At 44.4% G+C, this 25302-nt stretch overlaps 1 protein-coding gene and 1 long non-coding RNA gene across 6 annotated transcripts in view; both read left to right on the top strand.

Annotated features, from left to right (window-relative positions):
- Positions 1-611: 611 nt before the first annotated feature.
- Positions 612-11450, top strand: LOC100857397. 3 transcript variants are annotated; one of them, XR_005860313.1, is made up of 4 exons: positions 612-3166; positions 5219-5302; positions 7194-7374; positions 11253-11450. It is a non-coding gene; the product is annotated as an uncharacterized LOC100857397 (long non-coding RNA). The 3 variants fall into 3 exon arrangements; XR_005860312.1 differs by lacking the exon at positions 11253-11450 and adding an exon at positions 10169-11226; XR_005860314.1 differs by lacking the exon at positions 11253-11450 and adding an exon at positions 9996-10159.
- A 1712-nt stretch (positions 11451-13162) lies between these two features.
- ITPK1 (inositol-tetrakisphosphate 1-kinase) overlaps positions 13163-25302 on the top strand; it is a 134005-nt gene continuing 121865 nt past the window's right edge. For 2 of the 3 annotated variants that reach the window (NM_001012588.2, XM_040701046.2), the window contains exons 1-2: positions 13163-13215; positions 13449-13639. In NM_001012588.2, coding sequence (NP_001012606.1) covers positions 13545-13639 — 95 coding nt within the window. In that variant the 5' untranslated portion in view covers positions 13163-13215; positions 13449-13544. Of the gene's footprint in view, positions 13232-13448; positions 13640-25302 lie in introns of all 3 variants that reach the window. The other variant, XM_040701042.2, reaches the window with a different exon arrangement.

Genomic DNA, 25302 nt, shown 5'->3' with positions numbered 1-25302 from the left:
GCTACTGCAAAATCAAGTTTATGATGGTTTCTCATGCTATTCTTGGTGTTTACGTGAGAAAAAAAAATGCTGGCAACTAGCGTTCTGGATTCTATTCAGAATAGCTGGCGACTAAATGCAAGGTGTTGCAGTTGTCACTCAACAACAACAACAACAACAACAACAGACACTTCAGAACCCACAACAGTTAGGAAAGTTCTCAGGCGCGTCCTTCGCTGCTTATTCAAACGGGAGGCTCCAAGTCCATCTGCAGGCTCACTCCGAGGGCCCCCAGATGGCGCTCTACACCACAGCCGAAAGCGGCTTCTCACTCCCGTCCTGACGATTCCGAGTAGATTTTGTACGTACGTTTAGTTGAGTGAGGGTTTTCAATATTTTTTTCATGAAGTTTAAAGTTACAAACTGTAAGTTTAGTTCTGGTTAATAATGTTGTAGACGTGAGCAACTACGTAGCATTGGGATGCGGCATATCATTAAATGCCATTCTTAACTTTCTTACAGGCAGTGACACCCCAGCTGATCCTGAATTTTAAAGTTTTCCAGGTGGCTCTGACCTTCTCTTTATGTATGGCTTTCTTCCTGGTGTTACAGGAAATGACAGAAAACTGAATAGCTATGGCATCCTCTTTCCTTAAAAGTGCTGCTGGTGAAGAGAACGATTCATATTCTCCATATTAAAAAGGGGACACATGCACAGTGAGACTCACGTGGTTAATATTCAGGCTATAAACAAGAGGAGAAGATAGAGGCCTGCTGAATCAAAAGGAATTAACTTTTAATGGTCAAATCTAGAATTAGAAAGTTTATTTTTTAAAAATATTTAATTATACATTAAAAAAAAAGAGCATCTCAGTTTTTACAGTCTTGATAATAACTCTCATGCCAAAACAGTATAGAAAAACTAAGTTTACTTTGAAGGTAAATAAGAAAGCATCAGGAAGCATTGAGGACTGGCTGATTCATAAAAATCAGGAGCCAAATAGATAACAAAGCCAATACATCAGGGCCTCACTGCCAGAGTACCTCAGCGAAGCAAGCTGGGCAAGCTAGGTTCAGCCAAGGGTCTGGGTCACACAGCAAGCAATGGAGTAGGTCTGAGGTTAAGCTGGGAAGGCAGCCACTGGTTAGCCTCAGGTCCACTGAGGATAACTGCAATGAAACACAGTGATTACCAGGCAGATCCCTACTGGGGGAAAAAAAAAAAAAAAAGTTAAATTTGAAGGTTAAGCTGTAGGTCAAGATTGAGATGAAGAGGGCCTACATCTAGGCACAGCCAGGGCTAAGCCAGAGACTGATACTCCTACAACATATCTTAGATATAGATTAGAGGCACAGGGCTCAGCTTAAATGGGGCTCCTGAGCTCATGGCTGGGGTAGGTGAGGCTTGCTGGGGGCTGTTAAAGCCGATTAGTTCACTCAGAACCCTGACAAGTTATTTAGGACAAATGAGGACTAACAGAAAGAAAACAGAAGCGTTGGTTATAATATTTGCATCGAAACAGGGTTTTCATACTTAATATTAAATTAAGGCCTTCACTGGGCATTCATAGGTAGGGTCACATTAATGACAAGAAATGTTTCTTTTCTCAAGAAGTCACCTACCTTTCACTTTGTAGGACACTGATTTTTGATTCATTAAAACAAAGTCTAAACCAAACTTGTCATTAGAGATCTGTGATCCCTATGGGACCAGCCTATGTGTTGCATCTCGATAAAAGAATGTTTTCAGGTTTTTTTTAATTCTGAGAAGAGTATTTACTGTACTCATATGAAGTTCTGTCAGTGAGTGAAGGAATGCCAAGTGTTTTTGCTGCTTGTAGAGTATTTGTTGTCTGTTACATGTAGTTGTATTGAATTTCATAGTATGCTGTTGTGTTGCAATAACTTGTTTTGATCAGTTACGCTGTCATTTGTTGGGAGACAGAAATCAATTTATCTCAGCTTCAGTATTATGTGGTTTATTTCATGTTTTATGAACCTTTATTTTTTAGTTTATAGCTTTTATATCTTTTGAAAGTACAACAGTCTTCTGATTCCTTTTTTTATTCTTGAGTGGTTATTTTGCCTTTACTGTAGTCTTTCTTTGAACTTCTCTGTTGGAAACATCTGTTTTCATACTGGGTGCAGTGCATTTTGGAAGCACGTAAGACTTGTGGATAAGCTGGCATTTTTGTATTTTATTCTCATTTTGAATTCAAGTATTATGTTTGCTTGTTTTGGCTACGTTTTTCATAGGAAGCAGAGATCTTCAGTGAACTGTATGTAATCCAGGGTGATCCTTCCCTGCTTTGACTTTCTTCCTATGCTTTGAAATGCTGGGACCTTCATTTACCTTCATTCTCTGTCCCTGACATTGTTTGTTTGCAGCAGACACATCTAAGTAAAGCCTCAGGCAATCCTGTTGTCCAGGTTCTCTGGAATACCAGGCATACTTTGTTCTTGGTTTGTCTAAAATTATTCTAGAAATACTTACCAATGAACTCTGAAGGTTTGATATTTGCAAGTAGAATACCAGTATCATTTGCCCAGTCATCCACAAAAAAATATTAATCAAAGGTGGCATTAGAGACTATTACCCCTTGTCAGAGTGTCTCTAAAGAATTGTGCCCTTTTTTGAAGAAGTGCCTTTGCCTTTTGGGTCTTTCAGAACTTTCAGACTTGATTATAGTGGTAATTTCTGATATAATGTTTACTTTTACCTTAGATTTTCTGCAGTTATAAAGTGTCTTCAAAGTTTAGCAAGAACTGAAAAAACATAGGAAGGTAATACCTATCAGAGGCAGCTGGTGACTGAGTATTTATGGCAGTTATTCAAGCAGAGGACAAACACAGTTTACTCAGAAGCAATGCAGGTATAGGTCTCACAGCTGCACTGGTATGATCTGGCCTTGTATTGATTTAGTAGGAAAGAGAGCTAGCCTGCAGAATTTGGGGCAGAACAGTTCTCAGTTAGAAACTACATTTCAGCAAAAACATTATTCATTACAGCCTACTGATGTTCACTAAATCTCCACAAATATTACTCAACCAAAATTCATTTCCAAGACTGCTATTAAACTGCTGAGAAATCAGAATCAGCCCATCAGTGATTTCAGCGAGGGTCTGCTCGTGCTGCCAGAAAGGGATGGTTATTGAATTCCCATGCTGAGTTTGCTGCTGCCAACAGGTTTGTTCATGTAAACAAGTTAAGTGAAAAGTCACCCATGTTAGGAAGAAAAACAGATTTGAAACCAGGAGTCTGGCAGACTAAAAATGCCAGCCTCTGTGTTTGGCCCAAAAGAGTAACTTCTCAACTATAACTGGGAAAAAAGTTGAAAAAATAATCATTTCCTCTAAAGGTCACTTATTAAAGGTACACACCATCCTTCCTCCTTTCTTCCATGCACACATTCAAAGGTAAACATCTGACCACTTGAGGGAGTGACAGCTCTATCCTTGTTAAAAGAGGTTCCAATTACACACTTTTCTTCTTCCTCCCCCCCCCATATTTCTAGTAATTATCCTTTTTTTGTTGTTGTTGTGCTGGACATCAATAACATGGCATGAGTTTGAAGAGATTTAAGTTGTCTTTTCGGAGATCCCCAGTTCCCAGGCTGTGCCTGTCCTGCTTAGACTGAACCATGTGCAGCAGGGAGCATCTATATTTAGATTCTTATGAAGCACAACTTTTGTCACTAAACTAACGTCAGGTCAGATTAGGCCTTTTCCCACATTCAAATTTTGTTCACAAGAATCCCAGCTGCTTTGCATAGACCATGATATAAGTTTGGGGGGTCGTAGGGAGGATATTATTTGAGGCTTGCTGAATCCAAGCTTTTATTGAAGAAAGAAAATACTGAAGAAAGAAAAGGGGGGTTTGTGTTTCTATGTTCTCTATGTTCTCTTAGGAACCTCTTCTATTTTCTAGAATAACTGAGTCACTTAGCATCTACCTACTACATGACGTTTTATTACCAGAAGATTTCATACATTTTGGTTTCTCAACAACAATTTTGATGGTTTACTTTTAAAATTGCTTTACATATTCTTTGCTTATCCCTTAACTCCCCAGTTTTGGTTTTTTGGGTATTGTTACAATCGGAAAGGTTCATGCAGTGGAAGGGTGATACAGGAGCGTAACAGCAAAGGGACCAGCATGGATGGAATGGTATTTCAAAGGAAAAATGTTCACCTGTCTCCAAAGATCTAGGCTCATTAAAAAGTCTCCACAAGGGAGGGATCTCCAACAGAGATCCTTCCCCAGTAGCAGTCAGCACTTAAGTGAGGTCTAAGAGAGGTGCAGCCAGGCTCCACCCCTTCCAGTCACACAGCTGAATTGCCTTCACCTGTGCTCCCAGGGCTGACAGGGTCCTTTCCCCAGGTGCTCAATCAGTGGTTCAGGCTGTGACTCAACAGTTTCCATGCTGATATAACTAATGAAAAGGATTGTGTTGGGCACTTGAGAGTGTCTGGTGCCTCAAAAAGTTATAGTCTTGTTTATTAATGCTGTTTATTTAGTCTAACCCAAACTGATAGCTCTTTTAGTAAGAAATTCTATGTGTCAGCTGCCTGTTGAGCTCTGCCTGATATAGCAATGTCATTTACAGTTCCTCTGTGATTTGGTTTCTTTGGTATTCCTTCATAGTCCCGACAGAAAAAAGAAATCTTAACCTGGATGAAGAAGAGATTTGTCCAAGGAAACAAGAAGTGTTGGTGTCAGAGGAAGGCTGAATGACAAACATACCTGATGGTTATTTATACTGTTGGACCTGGAGAGCACCCCATTACTCATTCTAGTGCACACTGACATCAGGCAGCTCAGCTGAAAGGCTATGCCCTGCCAGCATCTGGAAGGGCTTTTGTATAAATTTAATCAGCTGCAAGTAAATTGAGGGCTGCTGTTGTTATGAATTTCAGCAGAGGATAAATGCCAGTCCACTGTAGTTGAGCAGATCCTTATTTAAGACAGCCTTTAAGTACTTACCTTGGCATTTAACTGAATTTGTCATTTTGCAAGGCACATGCAAGTGGCATGTACCAGAAATCCTGAGTCAGGCACAGGATGCCAGCTGAACGGAGGTGTCAGCAACAGCTGGTGGGTACTCTCAAAGGGAGAATTTCATTAATGTATTTGTTATCTAATGTTTGTATATCATTTAACAAAAACATTAAGCAGTATTTGAAAATCCTTAAAACAAAAAGGTATGATGTATTTGTTTTTATTTTCCTTATTTTGCAGTGTTTGTAAGCGACTGTTCCTATGCCTATTTGAAATTAAGTTTCAGACTGTGGTGCCTACATCAGCTTCATCATAAAGCTCCAGGTGAATATTTAAATATGTTTGCACACATATTACAACATTTATGGGCATTCTTACAGAAGTAATGCATCTGTTTTTCCACACAAATATGTGTTCTGTTTGCCTTATATCAGAAGAACATAAACACAACTGGGACAATATGAAAGTAGTTAAAAGGGAAAGAAGTGTGCTTGAAGGAGACATTAGTATGTCTAACTGCATCTGAAGCAACACCTTCTCCACATTAAGAAGTATTTAGCTTCAATTAATTATCTCACTGAATGTATGCTTCTTCACTGCTTTGTGTAATAGAATGCACAATACCTTCCTTGGAAAAGACGCCTCTACATCATGCAGAGCTTGTTTGTGTTACGTTCATAGTGTTCTGAGTAATTGTTCCCAGCCAAAGGGGATCAATGATCATATTGTTTCAGTGCATTGTGATACAAACTAAAACCTATTCTAAATTGCACATTGGAACAGAGTGCTTACAATCTTGAGGTTTTTTTACCCTCTGTTCTTTCACTTGTCTCTTTTTCACTAGCCAGTCAGCACGATTTTCAAGTTGCTTCACTTTCAAGTTGCTTCACTTTCTGTATAGCAAACAGGTATAGGACCAGAGAGATTATCGCGCTACAAAGGAGTAATGAAATAAAGATCTTACCTGTGTCCTAGACTCATGGAAGGGCTCCAAGAGGAGGGATCTCCAGATAGAGATCCTTCCTCCTTGGGAGTCAGCCCTTAAATGGGGGTCTAGGAGGGGTGGACCTTCTGGTCACTCAGGTGAAATTGCGTTCACCTGTGCCCCTGCAGCTGACTCAGCACTCACCTCAGGTGGTCAATCAGAGGTTCAGGCCATGATTCAACAGCTTCCGTACACTTTCATACACATTTTCAGAGTGTTCCTGATAATATTTCTGGAAAAGCAGTCCCATAAGCAGCAGAAAATCTTCAGCCTGATAACCATCATGATAACATGTAGAGGTGGAGGATGAGAGTAAAATCAAGCAACCTGATACTTCAGTGGTTTACATGGTGAAAATGCTTAGAAACTTGGTCAAGAAACGCTGCGCTAGTGGGAGAGAACAGCCATGCTAAGCTGGGATGATTAGAAAGGACAGCAGAGCATGATGTATTGATGACACTTCTCTGGAAATGTGCACAAATGTGACTCCAAGGCACACACATTAGCCAAACACAAGGGCTTTGTCACTGTAGAAATGTCTGATATCTGGAATCTCTCCGTTCTCCAGATATGTGAAGTGATGAAAAATCAGTCCTTTGACACTACTGTCACCAAAGCGTAAATTAATAACAAACGAGTTCAGCTTTGAACTCTTGTGAAATTGATTATTTAGGATCCATTGACGGGATCTGAATGCTTATTATATCTCATTCTCTTCTGCTTCATCCAGATGTTGGGTTCGTCATCTACAGAAGAGGTCATGGTTATACAAATCATTGTCAGTCTGGCTGGCTGCTTCACAAACTTTATTGCAGAGTAGCCAAAAATTAACTTGAAACCACTATCAGTTTTACTCTGAAGAGATCTAAGTTAACTTTGGTTTCCTAAATTATGAAATTGTTTTTTAGAGAGAACTCTTTAGTCCACATAGCTGTAAAATGACTCTAGCATATGTGTTTGTGAAATTGTGAAAATATGGGAAAGCATTTTAGTGAAGGCTGAGAAAGAGAGCCAGGAAAGACTTTCAAGTTGTTTGGATTTCTTTTTTTGACAAGACAAGATGCTGCCTCTATGAAAATTTCCTGTTGACCAGGGATCCAGAATTGCAGAGCAGGACTGTGGGACAGGAAGCTATGTACTCACTCAGTGTACAACAATAATTTAAATAATGTCTGTGACATAAAAGGCGTATACATTTATGAACTTACATTGTTATGCTTATGCTTTTAGGAAGAATTGTTGTCAACTGAATTTCTCTTAAGAAGTGTGTCATCTGCCAAGCAACACAAAACCGTTATTGATCTGAGTGGGCTGAAAGTACAAAACCGATCCTTGAGGTTGAACAGCCTTTCAGAATACTCTCCAAGTAAAGGACAAGCCAGAGAAGGGGATGACTGTCAGAGCAACACAGGTACTACTCCTGCCTCCAGTGCAGATTAAGTAGGAAGTGAATCAGTGCACCACTGGTTCTGGAGGATGAATCAGCTTATCTCCTGGTAGCATCTTTAGCTAACTGCAGAATAGTTGTGATCTGAAGAACTTGTAGGCATCCAAAGGAAGCCACTTTGGGTTAAATCTGGCACTGTTTTTAAAGCATTTCTGAATCTTGCTGACAAAGACTGAGTTTACTCTACGAGGGGCTTGCAGGCAAAAATGAGGGTTGTCTTTCTATAACATTGTCATATGATAGAGATACTATGAAATGGATTTGTTTTGTCTGGTTTTGTTTGTTTTTTAAATATACTCTCTTTAATTAACTTGGACTGGCATCGACATGAGCTTTGGAAATGTTTTTCTGTATCATTTTTGCACTAGTAAGCCTATACATTCTGGTAGCTTCTGAAAATATGAAAATTGCTGCTCTGTTCATATCTCCTGATGGAAGCATGCGGAATCAGAAAGCACAATGGTTTTGTGGGACTTGTGGCCTCTGAACTTTTAGTGAACTGTAAGGAAGCACTTAAAGAAAACAGGAAAAGTTTCCTCAATCTTTGAAGACTTAAGGTTAAGATTTAAGTGCAAGTGATGGTGTGGTTCTTCAGGCAACATCAGGCTTTATCTTTCCTGTATTCTCAGTTTAAAAGGTTCAACCACAGTCAGAAACAGCTTGTGGAAGTGGAGAACCACTGCAATGAGAATATGTATTTTAGATCATCTGAACCAATGTGTTCTTAATCCAAGAAAAGGACAGATACATATGGAACAATAGTGGTAGGGCACATGTATGTTGAGATCTCTATACTTATGAGTTCTATATCCATCCCAGTCTTATTTACAGTCACCATTTAAAATTTATTTCTATTGTTTTTAAAAAGTAAAACGTTCTAGCAACATACATTATATGATCTGTTGGAAAGACAAGACAAACCATGACCTATAACTCTGGCAGAGAAAACCCCAGTACAGCCTAAACCATATCTAAGCCTCATTCTATATCTAATGCACTGTCAAGATAACCAAATTCTTCAGAGAGCGGTCTCAGGGATCAATTACACACATAGTTTGAATAATTTTGACTATCAGTTGAGTAAATCTCTCTGTGTATTTGTAGTTGAAGAGTGAGAGAGTTTGCATAAACATTATTTCCATATAACTCTCTCCCATGTCAGAAGGCAAAAGGGCTTCACCAATATATGACAGTGCAGTCTGTACCCACACTTGGGATTTGACTAACAAACATAATTCAGTTCAAAAAGTCTATTCCAACTGACATAATTACAGTGGTACAGGATTTCTTCATCCTTTGCTTCTTGGCTGCATGTTTTTGTGGTTTCACATTCTTTGTTCACTGATGATATGCTTTCCTGAACTCATGATGTCAAATTCAAAGCCTGCATGCAAAGTGTTACGAGGGAAGTGACCAGCCTTGGCAGCCAGACCTTCTCTGACTTCCCTTTAGATTGTACATTCATCACAGCTCAAAATAGCCAAACTCTTGAGTTGTACATAAAGCAAGAGATATTGCATATAGTGGTGGTTTTGTTGCAGTTCAAAACAAAAGAAAACAAAAATAACACCCCAACCCAAACACCAGTTGTTCTTTTTTCCTTACTGGAACATAAGAGCTTGCTGGGCTACCACTGCAACAGGTAGGGACCTCAGTAAGCAGCGTTCTGCTCAGGCTGCTCAGGAATCTCTGAATGGCATTGCATTGGCCCTCACAGATGGATAGATCAATTCTCAGGCAACCTTTTAGTACCTGTTTTTTAGAATGTTTCTGAGCTCTTATGGCAGAATTCCCTCTTCTGTTCTTTCTACAAGATGCCAGAAATATTCATGAATCTCAGTCAATTATCCTTCTTTTCTTTATGAAATTGAAGTTCTGCAGTATAAACTGCATAGGTTGCTTGGGGAGAAAGGGAGTAGCTGTGGATGAGCACTGAGGATTTCACCATCCTCTTCTGCTACAGTAAGATGGGACTGCTGCCAAGCAAGGCAACTGTGTGCTTTCTCTTCCTAGCCTCATCCTTTCAGCCTCTTCACTGCCTTTTGCCACTATAAACAGGTTGGAAGCAGCACAGTGATCTAGATGGGGGAATCGGTTTGCTTTGGATTAAGGTCAAAATAGTTTTGTCTACTTCCTCAGTTTGCTCTAATCTAATCAGTTCCCAGCTCCCTGCCTCTCTGTTGTAAAGGAGGGAATGGTAGAAGGTGAGAACAAATGGCTCTTTCTGGAGGGACTGATTCTCTCAACAGCAACACCTGATTTAGTTGACTGTAAATGACAGTTTGATTTCCAGCTAGCACAGCTCAACCTGTGCTGTCAATGCACACAATGGGCCATTCAGAAGCTGGGCTGAAGCAGCCACTAGAGGGGCCTCCCTCCTCTGGCCAGCTGAAACGGAACTCTGCAGAGCCTGTCTGAAGTTTGTGTTGAAGGGAGTTAGCTTGTGTGGCTTGAATACAAAAATCAGAAGTGAGCTTTTATCCCTCAGTACTGACTTCAGCCGGTTTGTCTTTTAAAAGCTGCTAGTCCAGAGTACTTTGGAAGTTTCCAGACAACAGCTAAGATTCTATAGCGTTTTCCCCCAGGTCAGGCAAAAGAACAACCAGGAACTGAAGAAGCTCTGCTTCCCTCTACTGAATCCCTGTGATGAGAAGTCATATCTGGCCCTTTTGTGATTCTTGCAGTAATGAATCAGATACATGTGGCAGAGACCCGAGGAAATGGCATTCCACCACGCTTCTCATTCATTTCTTTCCAGCTCTGGTGATGAACGCTCCCAATGCTGAGCAGCACCAGGGCTCTCCTTTCAGCCTCAAAGCCAGAGAAGCTGCAGCACGGTGTGTGCAGTGTGTGCAGGGGATTTTCATGCTCCCTCCTGCCTGCAGCCACATTCCAGCAGTGCCATGTTAGCACATGACCTGATCGGCGGTGAAGACTGACTGGAGAAAGTGAAGGCCTGTCCTGGTAGGCTCAGGCCCTCCTCTTAACTGCTTGCAGCAGAGTTGCATCTGTCCTGGGGAAAACAATGGCTTTTAAAAGAGAATATATATATAAAAATAACTACAGGCAGTTAAAATTATCTTCTTTCTACTTATTGTGAAAGATTCTATCGTGACTTTTACCAGGTGATGAGAAAATTGCTCATAATCATTCACCGAGGGAAATATATTTCAGTAGCTAATGGAATGAATGGAGATGCCTCATCTTATTCCATACTAAACTCCTGTGGAATTTCAGTGTCTTGTACCATGTGGCAACTGCATCTGGGCCCCTGTATTTGTTGGAAATAATAGGAGACAAGGTATGAGAGGTACCACCTCAACAAGGTGAACAAACCTGCTTTGACCTGCAGCAGGAGTTGAGATGAAGAGGAAGATACTTCTGACTGCTGGAGGGCTTAAGATCTCAATCAGCCCTCACCCCTTTAATTAGCATGAAGCTGCGCAGGAGTTGCAGCTTACAGCACTGGGCCATAGAAAGTCACAGGAATAGTCTGCCTGCAACTGATCAGGAATTGGGTAAATGCTACCCTGGGGCTTCGTGTGGTCACAGATTGGCATTGCCTAAACTGGCTCTGCAGTGTAAGCAGAAAGTTATAATGTATTTGGCAACATCATGCAGCAAGATGCAGTACAGTGGCTCACCAAGCTGAAACGTATTTCTCACATATGAGATTGTTAAAGGGTTAAACTGAAAGAAAAACAAAACAAAACAAAAACATCTCTTAAAAGGAGGGGGTTTACAGATCTCTTTCCTAGGATTGAATCTTGTCTCTCATATATGGCATTCAGTTTTGCCTAAACTAGAGGAAAAAACATTCCTCCTGTGTTTCATTGCTACAGGAGCCAGGAACGCCTAACATCTCTGAGAACCTTTTCCCCACTCCTGGGCAGAAGTTCGTAAACCCTTCTGTCTCCACAGACTGTGCCTTCAGTTGGTGTGAAAGTGGGACATTTCTTAAAGAAGAAAACACTCAAAAAGAAATCATTCAGGAAGAAGGCTTCAGTTGCATCATGTGACAATATATCCATGTTCCATCACGATATAAGCAGGAATTTGGAACTTATTTATTCCTGAAAGCCACCACAAATGGACAAAAAGTACAGTTTCCAAAAACACTGCAGCATGAGCAGTTCCCCTTCCTGCATACTTGCTGGTATACCTGGGGCTCAGGGTGACCTCGCTGTTAATGTATGTAGGTCACTCTGAAAGTAATGCTTCTTATTTATTTCCAAGGAAACTACAACGGATACAGAGAGCACAAGAGCACTATTTGATGGAGCAAATTCTCAGCTATGGTATACTATTTTTCAGCATAGCCACCACCACGAGCTGTGCATTTTCACCAGCAATGGACAAGAACCTGCATGCTGTGCTCATCTGCACCAGTGGAGGTGACCCACTGTCGCCACTGCTGAAACACACCACCCACCACCTCACTGTGCTCACATGCACCGCCTGGTCTCCAGAAACGTTCAGAAAGCATCAGCAGACATCAGTGGGTGCCCTTTTTTCCACATGGAGGAATTAAAGGACACACTGTTGCTTCATCCACACTTCTATGGCAGACACCATTCTGTCACGCTGGCCCTCTGCTGCCACGTGTCACAAGGCAACAGAATGGAACGGAATATTGGTGGGAAGGTTCAGCCTCTGCTGCCATACCACCACCATTCACCTCTGACGTCGTGGGCCAACATAACAACATAGGAGGCATTACTTTCGGAGCAGCCATTGTGAATACCGAAAGGAAAACAAAGCGTTCTCTACCTGCTCCCCGGGTCAGCGACCCCTTTCATATTTCCTAAAGCTTCCTCTTTCTCTGCCCTGAGCAGACTCTCGTGTCACCCTTCGGGCTCTGCCTTGGGGTTAACGGAGCCGCCGCGTGAATCAGCACCGCGCCGCGCAGCTCCGGGCACATCACCCAAAGCGCTACCCCTGCGACTCAGCTCGGGGCTGCGGGCACGGCCGGGCCGCTGGGAGGGGATGGATCATTGCTACCCCTGGGAGGGAGAGGCGAAGCGACAGAGCCAGCAGCGAGCGTTAGGGCTGCGTGATTTATGCCGGAGCGAGGAACAAAGATGGGAAAACGGTACGTGGGCGGTGAGACCCTCAGTAGTGCAGGCGGAGATGTCCTTCACCTGAGCCCAAGCCAAGGAGCCGCAGAGCCCGAAAAGGGAACGCCGGGCGGTGCTGCTGGCCGCTCCCTTCGGCAATAAACAAGAAGAAATAGCCGCTGTCAAACTTATGTGCAAGTTCTAACAGACACTTCCAAGCGCTGGAAGAAGGAAGACGCTTAGTTTTGCGGCAAAAAAACTTCTATTTACCGGAACACTGCTTTTCTGTACGCCTTTCTCCCGAACAACCACTGCAGAAGCTCTAAGAGAACCCCCTTCCCCGGCACGCACACCGCACGGCCCCTGCAGTCCGCACCGCCGGACTCCCTCGCACGCGCCCTGCCCCGCGCCAGGAGGCTCTGCCTGCCGCCGAACCGCCCCCGGGGCGCTCAGCGGGCGCACGCCTCGCGAGGCCGGGGAAGACGCGCTGCGCCTTTACGGCGGCGGCACGGCCCATACGCGGGAGGTGGAGGCAGAGCTGCGGGCGGGGCGGGCGCTGCGGGTGTGTCCTGCGCTCGCCCACCCCTGTGCCGTGGGCTGGGCGGGCGGGGAGGAGGGGACGGGCCGGAGGAGGAGGAGGAAGCGGAGGCGGCCGCGGATAGCGGGCAAATGGGGAGCTGAGCGGCTGCAGCAGTACCGCGCAGCAGCAGCAGCGGCAGCGGGAGCAGCGAGGAGCAGCAGGCGGCGGGTCCGTGCTGGCGGGGGTGCGGGCTCTGGAGCCGCCGGGCGCGCAGCGGGAGTGCGGACCGGGCTGGGCTGGGGCTGCGGGGCTGGCAGCGGGCTGGGCTGGGGCTGCGGGCAGCGGCTCCCCGGGCAGCACCGCGCTGCGCCCCGTGAGGCCGGGCCTGCCGGGCTGCGGCCGGCTCGGCGCGGTGAGGATCGCCGTCTGATTTCTTTCCTTTTTATTTTTCATTTTTAAAGCCGTTGCTCCGCAGACGCCGAGCGCCGACAGCAGCCGGGCTGCTCCGGGTCGATCCGCCCCGCGAGCGGGCGCCCGCCGTCTCCCGGAGAGGCACCATGCAGACCTTCCTCAAGGGGAAGCGGGTGGGCTACTGGCTGAGCGAGAAGAAGATCAGGAAGCTCAATTTCCAGGCCTTCGCCGAGCTGTGCCGGTAAGGAGGCGGCCGTGGCCTGCGCCCGCCCCGGCGTTCCGTGCTCCGCGCGCGGTCCCCGCAGCCCGGCGGGCGGGGCCGGGGCCGGTGCCCGGGGCCGGTGCCCGCGCGAGGCTCGGCCGGCCGTGCAGTGGGCTCACCTGGGCGGTGGGCGGGGTGCGGGTTTCGGTTGGGCGCCTGCGGACCTCGCAGAGGCTCGAGGCTGACCGGGAGTAACTCGCCTTCGTGTCGTGCTGAATTACGTAAAACAGCGCGTCTGAACCCAGGAGGGGAGCCCGGACACGGAGGAGATGATGGAGTCGTGTCCGTGTTCTTTGCTCCCGGGGCGGTTGGATAGGCTGCCGTTAGCTGTTATCGGGATGGTTCAGAGCGTTGTAAATGCAGTATATTGCGCAGTCAACTTCGTTGTTTAATCGTAAATGTAAACTTTATATAAGTCCAAGGTCTCATGACATATGCATGAGAGCGAGTAACAGCTCCTTATGTCATGCTGTTACCGCTGTTCTATCTAGAATATGGAATAAACTTTGATAGTGTTTGAACTTCGAAAGTATTGTAAATAATCACCGTTCCTCTAATTTCTGCAGAGCGTGTTCAAGCCTTGCAGAACACGTTATGAAACTTTAGCTATGCGTTACTGAAGTGTGTTGTGCAGAAACCAACAATCCCAATGTACTGATATCCCTGTTGGCAGCAATGGCTGTAAGGAGAAAGGAGGCAGAAAAGAAAACAGAAAACTATTTGGAGAAAGCAGCAGAAGCCTTTACATCAGCTGGCGTTCCTCACGTTCTCTGTTTGCTCTGTCAAACATCAGCAGAACTACCGGCATCTTTTAAAGTATAGAAACGGCCCCAAGCTCTGGTTTAATTTCTTTTATAACTTCATGAGCTTCTCAAGCAAAATCCTTCCAGGTGGATGATGATAAGTTTTGAGTCTGCATAGGAGCTTTTTTGTTTCTTTCTGTCGTGTTGCTCAAAACTACACTTTAATAGTTGGAGGGCAAATGCCATTTTCAGGGCTGATGTTTGATGTAGTTTTCAGCTGATGTTTGATGTAGTTTCTCTTCCTGAAAAACCAAACTTGGAGGAATCTTAGAAAATACGTAACCAGTTTCTCCTTGTAATTTGTTTTTCATTTCTGGTGTCGTGTACTGTGCTTTACATTTAAGGATCTCTAAGGGTGTCTTTCTGCCCTCTGCTGTTCTCATTTCTCTTCTGACTGCGTTATTTGCTTCATCTTCACTACTTCAGAAATGCCTTGCACTTGTCTTTCATAACATCGATACACAATTTCTTTGTGTACTGTATATATTTATTAACTGTTCTAAATCCTGGTAGTGCTATGAAAATGGACCTTCAAGTTTTCTCTCTTGCTGCACTTCCCTAATTTTGTAATGAAGCTTAGGCTGCCTGCCTCCCTCTGAGCAAGGGAAGTTCACTTTGAATAGCATTTGCGGAGGTTGGATAGGTACATCTATTCAGTCATGCCTCCATTATTTTTTTAAAAAACATATAGTGTCAGCCTATTTGTAGAAGTGAGGTTTAAACATCAGTGCAGCTGCTGGAGCCAGTTGCTCGTATCTTGGACGCTCCGTTTTCCATCCTGGTAACTTCTATTGATACTGGTGGTAGGCTACATTTGTTTAGGCAAAGACTTCAAATATTTGATGCATAATATCTATTAGATTGCTTGTGTACTACTATGGTTTTATTGCTGCAGGAAAAGTAGTGCCAAGCTCAACATACATCTTACCAGGAATATTGTGCACGGTAGGAATTAAGGCGAGCATACTCATTCCTGCACAGTGATTCATGCATTAGAGTGGACTATGTGTCTGTCTGTCTACTGTATGTATTTTATGGTGGCTGTTACTTGGAATTTATTTGCCTGTTGCCTAGGGATATACTTTCTGGATGACTAAAAAGTTCAGTTTTGTTTGTATGGCTTTGCAGTGAAGCCGTTATGTAACCCAGGAAAGTAACAGAAAACGCCTAATGAACTCCTGAAGCATGCTGGTTTTAGACCAGGAATATTGTTTGAATAAGAAAAATCTTAAATTCTTTGCAGCCTGCCAGTGCAGCCGGTACCAGTGTAAGGCACCAGTCCCATGGAGGGATCGGGGACAGGCTTTTCAGAATCAGTTTGAACCATCCTTTGGGAGATGGTCTAAGTGCTGAACTGCTTTCAGAGTGGTTTCAGGCTTCGTCTCCAGCAGCATTCCAGAGCTGAGGAGTCACTGTTGTACTACTTGAAGTGAGATATGAGAGTGAGTGAGACAACAGTCAGGTGCTGCTCTGGGGCACAGCTGTCCTGTCTTCAGGCCTGTGCTCCACAAACGCTGGGTAGGTCCCGTAAATACTGTCCTTGTGTTTTTATCCAGTATTGAGGTGCAACTTAGGCTGAGTTTCAGTAAGTTTCCCTGTTAAATTTTCCCATCTGGATTCTTCCAAGTGGTTTTGTGGCTGTAGAAAGGATAGATACCTCCTTTCTTTTTGGGAATTTTTTGTTAGGAGAGACAGAGTTTTGGTTGTTCGTTTGTTTGGATCAGCCCCTCTCCTGCCTGAACAGAGTTTGGACTTTTGCCTAAGTCTTGCATTCACAAGACCTTGTATCAAAGGCCTTCAAGCTCCCCTGCATTGTGGTGCCCTCACTGTGGCACAGTGCAGTCCCACCTTCAGGGCTCACAGCAGCCTCTCAGCTGTAGACCAAGGAGGTAAGAACAGTGGCCATGCGTATCTACCTCCACATTCATAGCCCAGACAGCGGTTCCCAAATTAAGAATTAATTATGTCTCACTGCAACTCTGATCCTTCCACAGCCCCAGGGCTGTGCTCAGAGAGTGGCTGAATGGAGGACAGAGCCCTTGCCTGTGGGCAGCCTGGTGGAGTCATGCCTTTGGTTCTGGTTTCTGCTTCCCACATCAGTTTTCGGTTCCACCTGCCAACTGCTTTCTGCATGTCCATGCAGAAAGGATCCCATGTTCCTTGGCGCGCAGTGGTGCAGCTTTAGCAGGGAGCAGTATGTTCCTGTTGGCCTTGTCAATATGAGGATGTTCCCCTGAGAGACGCAGTATGGGACTGAGCTCCTGTGTGTGGAGAAGGGCACTTGGTGCAGGCTTCTTATTGCCTCCTTCAGTTACTTACTCAGGAGGTTATTAAAGAAGCTGCTGCTATTGCCAAGCTGACCTGTACTTTTGTGTGAGAGCTGTTGGGTCACCATGCCTTGTATTGAGGTCAGTATCACCTGTGTGCTGGTGTATGTGCTGTAGCTGTATGGCCATGGCCTGCTCTGAGAATGCAGTGTGTGCTTTCCTTGGGGTTATGGTGTCCAGCTCCCTCAAGGTGTGGCTCAGATCCAGAGCTTTAGGTAACTGCTATTGTAAAATACCAGTATCTGTGGCCTGCTAAACATCTGTGATCCTGCTAAAAAGTCAGACAAGGTTTCTAGGGACTGCTAACTGATAAGTGAATAACCCTATTTTCTGTCTGTAAAATATGCATAGATGTACTGCCAGGCCTCTTTGGGTGTTGTGAGTAAGGAGTCTCGTGTTTGTGCAATATACAGAAGGGCAGTGGTAGTGGTACAAAAAAATGCTCTATCAGCTCAAAAAATGAGTTGTGTGTGTTAGGCACCAGCTCAGATTAGTGAGGTGTGGCTGTTTACAAGTGGCTGTTGTCTCTCTAAAAGCCATTTCCTTGATGGTAGTTCTGCATGTCGTCAGTTAATATTGCCTCTTTGGGAGCCATGAAGATGTGAGGCAATAAGGTTATGGTTGCGTGAGTAAGTTACAGTGATAAAAGGTGAAATACCCAAGAGGGAATAATTCAAAGTCATCCCATTATTCATAACCTGCTTCTCAGTTATATTGGGTAAAAAAAAAAAACCATTTGCTAGTGCAACTCGTAAGTTCACATGGTAGTGTGGTAGCTTTTCTGTGTAACTGTTTAGATACTGTGTCAGTTTATTCTTTTTATAGCATGCAGAAAATGTTGAGCAAAGGAATTGAAGAGTTGCCCGAGGTTGTAATTTGTCACAATACATTCTGCAGTTTGACAGACAGCAAAACTATGCTTGTTCATCTTAACGTCCACTTTATTTATGGTCAGATTTTATTGCACTGTGTTTTTTCACAGAAGATTGAAAGCCTGAGTGGAACGATTTCTCAGGGAATCCTAGAAATTCTGAGAAGCAAATTCTGCCTACCAAAGGAAGTAATGTAAGCAAAGTAATACAGAATGCCTTATGGTGAAGATTTGTTGCCTTGGTCTTTAGTGAACAAGTCCAGTTGTCATCCTTCCTTGAGAAACTGTCCATGATTGCATTCATTAACGCGCATGAAAGTAAGGCTACTTGATCTGGTTTGGGTTCCCAGGTGCTACCTGCTGCTGAAATCTGCTCTGCAACTTGAGCACAAGTCTGCATAAGTTCAGTGGTTCTTGGTTTTGCACAAAGAAGTGTACTTTGTGCATGTAACTCCTGTTAGAGCATGTGTCACCTGTGCTGAAGGCTGTGGGGGTATGACAGGTCACTATGGGTTTTCTGGTTTTTATTTTGTTGTTGAGTTACGTTGAAACTATCTGGATGCAGCTACCAGATCAATCTGCTGAGCCAATGATTTTCAAGCCAATGTATTTTTTGTACCAAAACATTAGTGTGCCTAATGGAAGTTTTTGTGTGACTTGCGCTTGTTGAGTTAATTGGTGCCAGAAATTGGTAAATGCTTCAATCAGTATTATAGGTCTCTATGGCTCACTTTTTCTCCTCTGGACTCTGTAATGTAGTCCCTTGTTTGCTATGGTATGTTCACAAGAACCTAACGTGAGTTTTGAGATACATTTAAGAATAGTGCTGGTCTGAAGACTTTAGTTTAATATGTTTCTTTATTGAAGACCATGAAGTGTGTGTCTATATACATGCATATGTATTTCCTTCTCCCTGCCCCAGAAGAACTTAGGGGATTTTATTTAACCCTAGTTTGCCACAACCACCTAAATATAGCTTCTGTTGAATATCTGGCTTGTGCCAGTTAACTTTTACATTTTATTTTATGGCTTTTAAGTCTGTGTGTGTATCTGTCAATAGTTCCCATTGTTGATTGTGTCAGTCTGAAATTCATGAGAAGTAACTGGGGCAGAGTGGATCAGAAATTTCCTTTGACATAAGCTCTAACAAAAATTGCAACTAAAGAAATGGTAGAAACCATAATAAGCCGTGAAAATGTGTTGAAGACAGTAGTAAAAAAGTTTCCAATTTTTTAGAGGAAAAGTTACTGTATTTCTGAGTTCCTGCTCCTTCTTCCAATACCCTGTAGGTGTGCATGCTTCACATCCCAGAGGTGGATGCATGTGTATTTTCTTGATCTCCAGAAGCAATGGCTTACAGGCATCCTTCTCACAAAAGCGTACTGCGTTGTGTGTAAAACTGTTCCATGGGAACACAGAGCCTGGCCATGCAGCAGTTGAAGCAACTGTAACAATCACCGCTTTCATCGTGACTGTTCCGTGATCTAACAATCATTTACCTTGCATTAAGGAAGTCTGTGTCTTCCCTGCAGTACATCCCCGTACCATCGCCTGTTTGAGCTGATAGGCAGCAATGAACAATACTAGCCTTGGTCAAGTGGCGGCTCTTCAGAGAAAGACCTGCATTCTGCTGCTGATCACAGACTGAATGCGAACTGACACTGTTGCCAGAAAATAAATGAAAGTCACGTTGGGGTACATAATCTGTCAGGTGGCCTGCCAGGCATGTAGCATATCCACTGTGAGGTGCTGATAAGGCTGCTGCTCACCCTGCTTTTGGTTGGGAGCACTGCGTTTCAGGGAGAGGGCAGCTCAGCTGGTATGTGACCAAAGGAAAGCAGTGGGAAGCAGCAGAGGTCTTGAGAATAGTGTTATTCAGCATGAAGAACTGGCTAAATCTCTGAATGCTTTAAAAAGCTGTTGTAGGAAAAAAAGAAATCAGTTCTGTGGTTGTCTAGGTAGATAGTGGGCTTTGTTCTTCATAACTTCTGGCACATCTGCCTAACAGTGCTTAGGAATGACATGAGGCTGTGGTCCCATTTCAAGGCAGAGTTGCTGACCTCTCCCGATATCAGCGCTGCTTTGTTCAATCTGTAATAATTCAGAAGGTGTCCAGGAAAGTTCTTCGCGTTCATTAAATAGTCTGAAGTCACTTTAATACTTCAGGAGTCATGGCTAGGGATATGTAGGCACAGTCTAAACACAAGCAGCTTATTCAGATGTGGGGACTCAATCTGCAAGGGGTTTCAGAGCTGCCTGCTGGAAGTGTTTGCTCTGCCTCAGTGTACTGCATTGGTGAAGCATCAATTGGCACTGCCTCGTGATATTGGCCAAGGTAATGTGTTAATTATCTCAACATTTGACACCTTTTCGTGAGGTGACGTTCCTGAATATGTTCCAAGGAAAGAGGGCATGTGAAAGACGCTAAAATGAGTGTGATAATAGATAAAGTAAGCACCTGTGCTGGGCATGTCTGCTGTAGTGCTGTGGAACAAACGCTCTCCTGTATGGTTATCTTTTTTTTCTCATTTTTGAATTCAGTGTTCAGTCCTTGAAACAATGGTTTGTTTTGTACTGATGGAATTTAGCTCTCTTCAGAAGGAGTTGTGCCCTTTATGTGATCAAGGAGGAAACTGCTGATGTTCCTGTGCTGTTCCAACGCTGCACAAATACTAGCTAGCATTCTGTTCCCTCTGCAGACAGAAATCACCACGGGAGGACTGCTGCATATTTTAAGAATGCCTTTCAAAATGACTGACTTTCATTTGAGGCAATCCTTCAGTTCCAAGTAAAACTTCTTTAGTTGTCCTTCTCTTTCCTCCTAACTAGAGTGCTTGAGCTGGCTACCTTACCTGAGGTGTGATTGACACTGCTAAAAATGGTCCCAGGATACCCAGGAAGCCTGATCTTTCCTATAGTCAGGTTGTGGTGGATGACTATGAGCTTACCGAGGTCACTGGAGGCTCCCAGGGACCTGCTTTATCCAGAGGGAGAAGTTCATGTTTCTCGATCTAACTGTGCTTTTAGGAAAGCAATTAGTAGAGCCAGGCACCAGGCTTGGAAGCAAGTTCAGTTCATGTTGAGCTGTTTAATCTCATCCCCTCGGATGCTGGTTGACAAAGGTTTATAATGCGTCTTGTTTTGTTGTGTCACCCACTGCTGAGTCATGCTTGCTTACTTGGAAGAGCTTGAAGTCTGTCCTTCCTCAAAAAGGACAGAATAATTTTCTTTCTTCATCGAACTCCTCACAGGCTTTTTTTTTTTTCTCCCTGCCAACAAGCCGTTTTCAGCCTTTTTGCTCTGTAGTGCCTCTGTTCTATGCATTCAGTCTGGGTCTCCAGGCATTGCCTCGTGAAACTGGATTCTTCAGGGTGCAGCAGACAAAATACTTGAAGGAGCCATGTCTGTAGCAGAAGACAAAATGAAAAATCTTGAACTTTGAAGCTGGGATGCCCCTGGCAGTTTCTGTGAAGGCCGATGTTTGCCCTGTCATACTGCATTTCTGCATGCTCTTTGACAGACTCTTCTCTGAATACTGGTACTCGGAGAGACCTGGCTTGCACTCTGTTTTAGCTGTGAGCAACATTGTTCTCCTTTTCTTTGACTTCCTGTAATGCCTCCCTCCGATGTTAGGTATGGATAGTATGTATGCAGGAGGAAATAGTTCCAAGGGTTCTGTAGAAACAGGGTGTCCCACCTTGTATGGTGTGGTGCTTAGCAAAGACTTTCGCTGCCTAGCCTTGATAAAGTTATCTGCCTATTGGAGTAACTGGTTAATAGCTGATAGAACAAATGATGTCTGGGGTGATTAATGGTGCTGGAAGGAAGTGATATCATACAAGTCCATTTGCGATGTGCCACTCCTTCCCCATCTGTGCTGGTGTGGCCCTCCTTTCTCCCCGCCACTCCTAAATTACTTTCGTGGTTACGAGAACTGAGGCAATGACTAGGCTTATTTTTATCTTGTCAGCTAAGTTTCATTACAGGGGCGGAAAGTGTTGTCATTTCATAGAATGGCTTGGGTTAGAAGGGACCTTAAAGCCCACTCACTTTCAACTCTGTGCTGTGGGCTGGCTGCCACCCACCAGACCAGGCTGCCCAGCACCCCATCCAACCTAGTCCTGAACACCTCCAGGGATGGGGCATCTGCAGCTTCTCTGGGCAGCCTATGCCAGCACCTTACTGCCCTCTGAGTAAAAAACTTCCTCCTAATATCCAGTCTAAATCTACTCTTATCAGTTTAAAGCTATTACTTCTTTATAAGGGTATGTAATGATAGGACAAGAAGTCCCTCTCCAGCTTTCCTCTAGGTGTCTTTTATGTACTGGAAGTTACAGTGAGGTCTCCCCAGAGTCTTCTCTTCTCCAGTCTGAACAAGTTCAGCTCTCTCAGCTGGTCTTTGCAGGTGAGGTGCTTCAGCCCTCTGACCATCTTTGTGCCCTCCTCTGGACCCGCTCCAACAGCTCCACGTCCTTCTTGTGCTGGGGGTCCCAGGCCTGGATAGAGAACTCCAGGTGGGGGCCTCATGAGGGCAGAGCAGAGGGGGGCAATCCTCTCCCTGCAGCCACTTGGACTTCTGGGCTGCAAGCACACACTGCTGGCTCACATCATCTTCTTGGTACCCAGCACCCCAAAGTCCTTCTCCTTGGGGCTGCTCTCAATCCACTCATCACTCAGCCTGTATTTGTGCTCAGGAATGCCCTGACCAGGTGCAGGACCTTGCACTTGGACTTGAACTTCATGAGGTATAGGTGGGCTGTGAAGTATTGCCTCTTTCAGCATTATACTATGTTCTAATGAGTCAAGTAGTGACCACCTGCATCCAATGGTAATTATTACACCTGCGTTGCAATGTAAATCTTGTTACTTCCTTGTAGCTTAAAAAAAGCAAACATACAACAGAACACCGCAAAAAATAAATACAACTAAGCGTTGGCCTTCTGCTCCATCTGCATGCTGTGCAGCTGCATGTAGATACGGCATTCAGGGCTGACCTCAGCTGTTCCATCGTGTGACAAACCCCCTCTTAGAGTGGAGGGCTCTGTCCCTCTGCCTGCCCTCACAGTGCCTGGCACCGCAGCCTGAAGCACTGGGGTTAGCAGAGGGCAATAGTGTGGCAGCTCTGGTGTGGGCTGGTCCCTATGGCTGGGTGCATAGCAGGCAGACCTGCTGAGGAGGAACACGAGGCCAGCTGGGTGTGCAGCTGACCAGCCAGGTCTGAAGGATGGTCTGTAACACATATTGAGACAGCACAAGGTGCTGAACAGATGTGTTCTTCTTTCTGGTGGAGCCTCTTTCCATCTGCACGTCACTGGTCTGGAAGCCCTGGCGGTGGCAGCTACATCCATGGTATGGAGTTTAATAGCTGCAGATAGCCCTGCCCTGTGCAAACCTTCAACTGTGTCTTTTGATCTCACTTTCATTCCTGGTATCGTAGGATCATTAAATACATTTTCAGCATGCACTGGCTACTCTCTGTATTTGTTGTGACTAAACAAATACAAAGTTGCTTTTTATTTATCCTTTTTTTTTTTAAATCCTGTTAAGAAGTCTGTGTTATATATATGCTTAAAAATACATATACATGTTTATTTTTTAAATCAAGATGTTTTAATAAAATAATTATTTTAGTCAAAGAGCTGTAAGAAGCTCAGAAGTCAAAAGCTATTCCCCAAAGAGAAAGAACGTCCCTGTTAAAAATAATGAAGCTTGAACAAGAGTGGGAGGAGGAGCTAGAAGCTGGGCACAGCCTAGGGGTCAGCTTCTAGCTTCATGTAGTGCGTGCTGTGACTTACAGTTAATGGCAGAGAGTTTGGTGGAACCTAACAACCCCTTGCAGTTAGAAAAGCATCCATGTGTGCTGCCTGACCGGGCTGCACAATAAGGTTCCATGGGAGCACTCTTGGAAAGCTGGTGTGTTCTCTAGTGGAAACACCCCCACTTGCATGCCAGTAATGTGCCATCTTGTGATGTTTCCATCGCATATGACTTTGCCACTGGGGTCCTGTGTGAGACGGTCTGGGTGAGCCACGTCATCGGGGACCCTCTGGTGTGACAGAGCTGTATGAAACCTGGCATTTAGATGTGCTTGCTAGTTGCAGGGTAGGAAGGGGAGGACAGAGGGAGCTTGTTCTGAGGCTGCCTGTGGTGCTGCTCTTGTATTGCCAACAAAGAGGGAGCTTAATTCACAGGAGTTGTCAATCTGGTAGTTTTCGAGTGCTGAAAGAAAACTCCTTTAAAAGTGTATGTAAGTGTATGGGAGGGAGGAAAGCAAAAAAGAAACTAGGAAAGTCTGCTATTTTAATGAAAGGGTGGTGGCCAGAAAAACCCCAATAGTACTTGTAGTTGTTGACCTGCACTGTATCTGTCAGGGGAGGGGAGAAGCATTATTGGCAGCGCACAGGGTTGGAGCATCGTGTGCCGTGCAAAGAGTATGTGTTGAAAAAGTATAAAACAGTGCAGCACCCTTTGTCGCTCACAAAGCTTTTCTTATTCACAACTTCTTCTACCATTTAAAGAGAGACAGAGTCCTTTGCTTCACCTTCAGCTGTTCCTGGTTGTGTGGCCTGCAAGTGGGAGCTGAGGCTGCTGGAGGAAAACAGATGTGTTTGCAGGTGCAGAGGTAGTGGGTGGGGTTCTATTCTGACATTAGGGTTTGACATTTCGGTGTTACTTTTCCTTCTCTTCCAAGGAATAGATCAAAGTGTACTGAGAGTGGGGTTTTTGATATTTTTCTTGGCCTCTGTAGGACCAAAAATCTAGCATGCTTTGAGGGATAGAAAGTACAGGCTTGTTGATAGTAAGAAGGCTCCGTTTTCTTTTCCTTTCTTTTTCTGGTACTGTTTTAGGCCCTCAGCTCTCAGAAGCTGAGAGAATTTGTTCTTTGAACTCTGTTTTATTTTCAGTTGCGTGAAGAGAGAATTTTTGGTCACAGACTTATCACCGAGCTTGAATTGGTTTGGTTTGTGGCTAACTGTGTTTTGAGAGCTCTAGCTAGTTCACCTTCTGATTCCTTTGGTAACACAGCATGATCATAGCTCTGCTCTTCATTTATGCTCTGAGGCAGCGATCTTCCACGCTTTGTAGCTTCTAAGCAGTGGACAACATGCTTGCAAACGGCGCTTCACCTCAAGATAGAGGTGAATCAGAATTTTCCTTTATGCATTAATAACACTGAATCTTACTGTTGTCTGGTCAGCTTTCGAGATGGTGGTGGGATGTAAGTGCTGCTGTGAGTCGGCTAAGAGACTGTGCTTGGAAGTCCAAACTGATGCTGGAAGGAGCCAGAAGTGGTTGAATGGAAGACCAGAAGGCTGTCTGGGAAGTTTTTCTCTTTCCCTGAACTAAAATAAACTTGGGTGCATAGTACAGAATTTTGGGGTGCAGCTATCACTTCCACATGTACTGTGCAAACCACCAGCTTTTCTATAGTGAAACCTTTTTTCTCATTTTTGCACTGTTGTGCTGCTGTGTTGGGCAGTTTCCTGACAAGCACAGTACTGCATCTTGGCTCACAATAGGTATTACCTGGGAGGGGGCTGGCACGGTGTGTTTGTACTGTGATATGATCTCTTTGTTTTGAGTAATCTGTTAATATGTAATGCTTAATCCCATTCCTTTTTGTCAGCTTCTTCCTCAGGG

Source organism: Gallus gallus, chromosome 5 (genome assembly GCF_016699485.2).
Source record: "Gallus gallus isolate bGalGal1 chromosome 5, bGalGal1.mat.broiler.GRCg7b, whole genome shotgun sequence".
Lineage (NCBI taxonomy): Eukaryota > Metazoa > Chordata > Aves > Galliformes > Phasianidae > Gallus > Gallus gallus.
This window is presented reverse-complemented; position numbering and strand designations above follow the sequence as displayed.